This window comes from Daktulosphaira vitifoliae, unplaced genomic scaffold, assembly GCF_025091365.1.
Source record: "Daktulosphaira vitifoliae isolate Bord-2020 unplaced genomic scaffold, ASM2509136v1 Scaffold_1, whole genome shotgun sequence".
Taxonomy (NCBI): domain Eukaryota; kingdom Metazoa; phylum Arthropoda; class Insecta; order Hemiptera; family Phylloxeridae; genus Daktulosphaira; species Daktulosphaira vitifoliae.
In genome coordinates, this window is record NW_026099572.1 from 81462941 (window position 1) to 81470587 (window position 7647).

Below are 7647 nucleotides of genomic sequence, written 5' to 3' on the forward strand. Positions count from 1 at the left end.
TCTGACACTTTTATATATATCTTAAATTAAAGCTAATGTAATATACTTTATTATGCGAAAAAAAAATTTCGGACTTTATTTTATCTTCACGGCGAAAATGGTTACCAAATGCTATTTTCGTGTGAAAATTCTCGATTTTATTATTTATATAATATTTAACTTTATAATGCTATAACTTATTGAAAAGTTTATGGATCCACACAATTTTTTTATGAGAAATAATATTTTTTAATAAACCCTTTTTCATTCGACATACTTTATCTTAATCGAGATATTAATAAGGAACCAGCAGATCAAGTAGCTTTTGGAATAAAACACCAATTTTTTTANATATTAATAATGAACTAGCAGATAATGTAGGTTTTGGAATAGTCCACCAATTTTTTAAAATTAAACAGTATCTAAAGATTTGCATCGAAGCGTTTTTTTTTTATAGAGATTTTAATCACTGTCAGATATCATTATAGTTGATCCATCTATACCACGTCACCACTGTGCCGCGACCCCCCTGTGCTGGGTTTTTTTAAATTAAACACTATTTAAAGATTTGCATCGAAGCGTTTTTTTTTAATAGTGGTTTTAATCACTATCAGAAATCATTTTCCTTTGATGCTGTACTGAAAGGAATTCGGTGGATAAATTCAAAAGCAACATCAACTCTTATTTCTTTATTTATATCACGGATTAGTTCTTTGATTTTAAAATATAATATATGAATAAGTACTAATTATAGTATGAAATATTATAGTATGTCAAGTTAGTATGAAATTGTTATTCAATAATTTAATATTGTAATTTTTACGGAGATATTATAAAAATAATAAAGTTGTTATATATTGCTTCACTTATATGTGTGTAAAAATTTAAAGGGCTTGGTGCAATATTTTCNTATATTGCTTCACTTATATGTGTATAAAAATTTAAAGGGCTTGGTGCAATATTTTCAATAAAAGCTGTTTGTTATTATAAATAAATGCCCTGTAAAAGGAACTTTTATCAGAAGCAAAAATATACTTTTCTAAATCAACTTTTCGCATTGTTTTCAACTTTGCAATTATACTTTTTCTATCAGAAAAAAAAATCGTTTTCAAATTATTACTGATTTTGTTTTTTAATATGTTTAAAATAATCAGCCCAAATTTTCATTTTTAACCTATTTTTTGGTTCTTTAAAGTTTAAAGAAAAATATTTGATAAAGTTTTGTAAAAATTTATAGTAAAAAAAATTGAATATGTTGCCTAACTTTTTTAGCTTAATTGCAAGTTTGAAATTGACATCATTAAATAGAAAATTTTATGAGAATTAAAACAATGGTATTTTTAAGATTAATATGTAATCAGGAAATTTTATAATTACTATTTATAGTAAATTTATCAGAAAATCTCAATATTTTTTTGCTTTTTTAACGTATTAAATAACTGAAATAGAAATCATAGTAATCATTTCTAAGTAACTTTTAGTATTTAAAAATATTCTACACTTGAAATATCCAAAACTGAATTAATTTTAACAATTTACTTTAACTAAAAAAAAAAAAGTTATCATTTTGAATCCCACTTGTTGGTAGATAAAGAGTTAGATTTATAAAAAAAAAAAACCAAATGATAGGTGAAGACATGCATCTATATAAAAAAAAATTAGACTGATTTGATAATTTTTAATAAAGTGATAACAGTTAACAAAGTTATAAGTTTTTATCACTAGACTACAAGGAACTTTCATCAGAAACAAAAATTTAATTTTCTAAATCAACTTTTCTTGATGTTTTCAAATATGAAATTAAACTTTTCCTATCACTTCTAAGTTTTAATATTGTTACTTATTAATAAAAAATAAGTATTTACATATAAACAAAAAAAAAACCCAGCACAGGGGGCTCGCGGCACAGTGGTGTCGTGGTATAGTTGGATCAAGTATAATATCTGACAGTGATTAAAATCACTATCAAAAATAAACACTTCGATGCAAATCTTTAGATAGTGTTTAATTTAAAAAAAATTGGTGTTTTATTCCAAAAGCTACTAGATCTGCTGGTTCCTTATTAATATCTCGATAAAGATAAAGTATGTCAAATGAAAAAGGGTTTATTAAAAAATATTATTTCTCATAAAAAAATTGTGTGGATCCATAAACTTTTCAATAAGTTATAGCATTATAAAGTTAAATATTATATAAATAATAAAATCGAGAATTTTCACACGAAAATAGCATTTGGTAACCATTTTCGCCGTGAAGATAAAATAAAGTCCGAAATTTTTTTTTTTGCATAATAAATTATATTACATTAAATTTAATTTAAGATATATATAAAAGTGTCAGACCTTCCGGAACATTTTCTAAAGTTAAGTTGTAAAAGTTAATTTTTTGTGAAAAAGTTGTCATTTTAAATCCCCTCCTGTGGGCAGAAAAAAAGTCAAATTTACAAAAAAAATATACCAAATAATAAGTAAAGACATCAAGCATCTATATAAAAAAAATTTATATTGATATGTTCATTTTTGAAAAAGTTACGGCAGTTTTTAGTAAAAAAAATTGAAAAAATTTCGAAAATTAGCGATTTTTAAATTTGTAATTTTTTTGGAGGTTTCCCCCNAGCGATTTTTAAATTTGGAATTTTTTTGGAGGTTTCCCCCATTTACGGGGAACGAGGGAAATTTTTTTTAATTTTGAAGGGTAATGTCTTCGACTAGATACGATTTGTGATCTTTTGACGTACCGTTGAAAGAAATCGGTTCGATGAGAGCTGAGAAAAAGTGGTAACAGACACAAAAAAAAAANGTTGAAAGAAATCGGTTCGATGAGAGCTGAGAAAAAGTGGTAAGAGACACAAAAAAAAAAACAAAAATACACATCATAATAAAATTAATACCTTCTCAGCTTCGCATCTTTTATAAATGATTAAAGATGATCCTAAATATTATCTCATTTAAATAAAAAATTATGTACAATTGAAATTATAATAAAAAGAAATTCTGAATATTTTACTTATTTTGCAGATAAATGAGTAGTTCTCAATAAAGAAATTACCTTTTAATATCAATTTAACATACCTGGATTTTTAAATGTATTACGATCAAGATAATCAATAAAAGCTTCTTCATCACGAAAAAGTTTTTTTAAGTCCTCATTTGATTTTATGCTCTAGTTTTATCATATTTAAAACAATTAAATTTATTAGTAATAATTGTGTTAAATGATACATTTAAACTTACTGAACAAATACTTTTTTGTAATGGTATTCCAAATTTTTTATCTCCACATATTAGTTCAGACAAAACTTCATATAATTTTTCATAATGGTAGTTTTGTAAAAGAGCTGACTTAAAATCCTTATGTTTTATAAACGTAAATCCCAAACTTTCACATTTGTTTTTTCTCCAAACTTCATCAACTGGATTGAATTTAAATGGAAAATTTAGAATTGTTTTATGAAATGTGAAACCCATATTATCCCCCTCAACACTTGTTATATGTGTTACTATCTGTAAATGTTAAAAAGTTTTCAACATAATTATTTAAAATAATAACTAACTACAAATAACTACAAAAAAAATAATCACAAAAAGTCAATACATTCAAGATAATATTGGTAGTTACACTTAAAATTTCTTTTATCTGTTATGAACTTATTTTCATGTTCATTTCTTATGACTTTTAAGGATGTCAACTTAATTTTTTTACGGCACAATTGTGTAATTTATAAAATGATTGAATGATAAAAACTTTAACTAGTATTTTAAAAATCAAAATAAATTTAAAATAAAGCATTATTGTCAGGATTGAATTATGGTATTTTTATCACTAGATTGCCTCATTCCTCCTCCCACCAAGTTATAAAATGTTAATAACTTCCGAAACATCGATCAAAATTATGTAATCGATTAATCATATTCCTAATAAGATTATTTTATCTTCAATGCGAAGCTGAGAAGTTATTGATTTTACAATGATATGTTTATTTATTTTTTTTTTTTTGTGTCTGTCACTACTTTTTCTCAGCTCTCACTGGACCGATTTCTTTCAACAATACGTCAAAAGATCAGAAATTGTATCTAGTTGAAGACATAATCCTTAAAAATTGAAAAATATTCCCTTGTTCCCCACAAATGGGGGAAATCTCTAAAAAAATTACAATTTTTAAAATCGGTAAATGTTGTCATATTTTTCTTAAAACTTCTATAAAATTTTCAAAATGCAACGAATCGACATAATTTTTCTTTATATTAAAACTTTAGATATTTTCCTTTCATTTGATATCATTTTTTTGAAAATCTAACACTTAACCTGCGCACAGGGGGGGATTTGAAATAGTAATTTTTTTACAAAAACTAACTTTTCAACTTAAATTTTGAAAATGTTCCGGAAATACTGCGTTCTTTAAACATATACCAAATATGTCATGTACTTTAAAATGAAAAAAAAATTTTGTCCCAACACTTTATCTACAGCATGCAAACGGCTGCCATTTTTAAAAAAATGGTATATTTGTGTTAAAACTTTCGATTTTAAATTTTCAGCTTTAGGATGCTACAACTATTCGAAAATTGAATATATCAGCACAAATTTCTTTTTTATAAATACATTGCAAGTGGGCTTTTATATTGACCTGTAACAACAACGTGGTGTGCCACTTGCATAACGACTAGTTTTAGTAGCAAGGGTCGCCACCACCTAGGCGAGGTGTCACTCCTATCAGATATGATTACCGGACCATAGGTGGATTTTAATTTTAAGTTAATTAAAAGTATAATCTAAGTTAATATGTCGTTATATGTATAAATTACTATAATACCTCATGGTTTATTAAACACAATTATGACAATAAAAGTTGTTTGTGGTTGATATGTAAAACATATCGAGCCCGTGTCTAGATTAAGGAATAGGGATAAATATACGCGAGTAATTAAGTTACTCGCGCAATAAAATAAACATTACAGTTGAAATTAATAAGGAAATTAAATTTAATTGTTAAAAAAAAAGAAAATTAAGTTAAACATGGACAAAGATGCGAATGCATCAAAAACCATATCTACAAATAAAGGCAATACAAATAAAATAAAATATTTAAACAAAACAAACAAATAATATTACAAACATCACGGACGGTATTGGAACACATCCGTTAATGTTAATCGGAAATTAATGAAGAACACCAGGAGCGGTCTGGACACTCGCTCCTTAGCGTTGGCTAGAAGAAAAGGGAAACACGTGCTCTCCACACATAAACAAAATTAAGTTAATTTACGATAAAATAAAATGAAATAAAATAATTAATAAAATATAGCTCATTACATAAATATAATATAAAAAAGAAAACGATACCCGGTCTCCGAAGAGACCCATCCGATGGTCTGGATGCTTCGCCGAAAAGACCTGGCCGTTCGCCGTTGGTGGCTCTACTCCATCATTGAAAAAAGGATGTCAATAAAACAATAAACGTGTGCACCCTAGCACGGTCAATGACAGAAGAAGGAATAGAGAAGAGTCAACACCGATCTAACGGCAATTTCAAATCGATGACGGCCAGTCTTTTTGGAAAGGATCAATACTGATAAACAATTCGATTATAATTATATTTCTCTTTTATCGCCTTATCTAGCGGTCAGCGGCAAAATAATGAGTGGTTGACACCGCTGTGTCAGAAAAAGGTTCTTTCGCGCGATAAAATAAATAAGTAGACATAACAAAAAATCATAAACGGTCCACCTTCGAATTTGTGACGTTACAACATTATAAATACATCTGGTATTTGACATACTTTTTATTTAAGTTGGACAATTTTTCCTTATATAAGGGGCGTTCAAAAATTGAATCATTGTATAAAAAATTGTACTTTTTCAACTTAACTTTTGAAAATGTTCCGGAAATACTGCGTCTTTTAAACATATGTCAAATCAAAAGTTATGTCATGTACTATAAAATGAAAAAAAAATTGTTCTGTCACCTTATCGTACATTGCCACCGAAGTTAAACAAAATATGTAATATTTGCAAAAAAAATCAGCTCCCTATCATGATTTTTTTTTTTTGCATTTAAAACTACCATAAAATATTGAAATATTAACAAAAACAAAATAATATTTTTTTATATTGAAAGCTTAGGTAATTTCCTTTCATTTGATATTATATAAATATAAATAGTTCCTTATTTTTTTTTTTGAAAATCTAACACTTATTCTATTCACAATGTCTTTCACGCTTAAGGTTCAAATCCATCTCTGACAATTAATATTATGCTTTTTTTGAGTTAAAATAAAATTTTCCAACCCAAACTTTTTAAGCAACTTTAAATAATATTACTTCAATTCAAAAAAACTATACTCCATTTTTAATAAATTATTATTAAGTAAAACAAATTTCAAGTTACCTCATTTGACGATATCATCTTTATCAAATTACACACGCATAAAAGCGTAATATTTTTAGAAAACATTTTAACTTTTTCGAATTGTTTTAAAGTAAACTGTAAATTTTTATGGTATTCTATAATTTTACTCTTCTCTTTTATAATTTTTAAAATGTGTTTTGCTCTTATAACATAAATTATTTTTAGATAAATGGAAAATAAATTATATTTAAATAAATATATAGAGCAAATATTGGCGTAACCTAATAATTATAAAAATTTAACTAAAATTAATAATTTTGAGAATCTATTATTTCTCTTGTTATATTTACTTAATCATTAAGTAACTTATTCATTAATTTTTTTAAAGCACTATTTAGAAAAGTTTACGGGGAACTTAGAACCCTTAATTCTGCAATAGACTGGTATTGTATCCCATACATAATTTGTTTAAATTGTATCTATATATTTCGTATATACCAACAATATATCTTATACTAAATTTTGAAATGAATAAAGATTATTCTTATTCGCTTTGACCTCATTAAAATATTATCCACTTCAGTTGTTCAAATTAAAACATGTGGTTTTACTAGTTAACGACTGAAAAAATGATCTAACTAAGAAATAGTTTTATCCATAACAAATATTGAACCATTATTTTAGAAGATATTAGCGTTTTTTTACCACGTAGGAAAATAGTGATTTATAAATGTAATGACTTAACAAACCCCCTCTATACCTTCAATTTTATATCAAAATTTTGAAAACTTTCAACATTTCAATTTTAATGTTCTTGAAGATTACTTTTACATTTTACAAGAGTAGATGATGATAAGATCATTTTTCATTTTTTTTTGAAAATTATAGTTCTTAAACTAACTTTAAAATATGAAAATTGAAATAGAAATAATAATATTGGATATGATCGTATGTCTTATACGATTTTTTAACTCTTGTGAAAGTATATCAATGTGAAATTCGCACTAGTATTTCTGCAATATCTATTACCAATATATACTTTGATTTTCTCTTTCAATCTTAGTGGCAAAATAAAGTGTTTCGTGAAAATTATAGTCTTCATCATCTATTCCAAGTTATATAATAAGATGACAATAGCGATGAAAAAACATTATAATAGAAAAGGCCCTGGTTGAATTAATTGGTACTAAGTAGTACTTTTAGAATATTTAAGAGAGAAAATTAAAGACCTTATCTTTATAGTAATACCTAAAATTTTATACTTAAAAATTTACAAAAAAAAAGGCTATATATGAATGTTTAACTAAAACAAAAACTTGC

At 25.6% G+C, this 7647-nt stretch overlaps 1 protein-coding gene across 1 annotated transcript in view; it reads right to left on the reverse strand.

The window, feature by feature from the left end:
- LOC126895029 (uncharacterized) overlaps positions 1-6488 on the reverse strand; it is a 13195-nt gene extending 6707 nt beyond the window's left edge. The window contains exons 1-3 of the mRNA XM_050666480.1: positions 6367-6488; positions 3213-3482; positions 3051-3141 (exon numbers count right to left, since the gene is read on the reverse strand). Of these exons, the coding sequence (XP_050522437.1) occupies positions 3051-3141; positions 3213-3482; positions 6367-6432 (427 nt within the window). The 5' untranslated portion in view covers positions 6433-6488. The remainder of the gene's footprint in view (positions 1-3050; positions 3142-3212; positions 3483-6366) is intronic.
- Positions 6489-7647: the final 1159 nt, after the last annotated feature.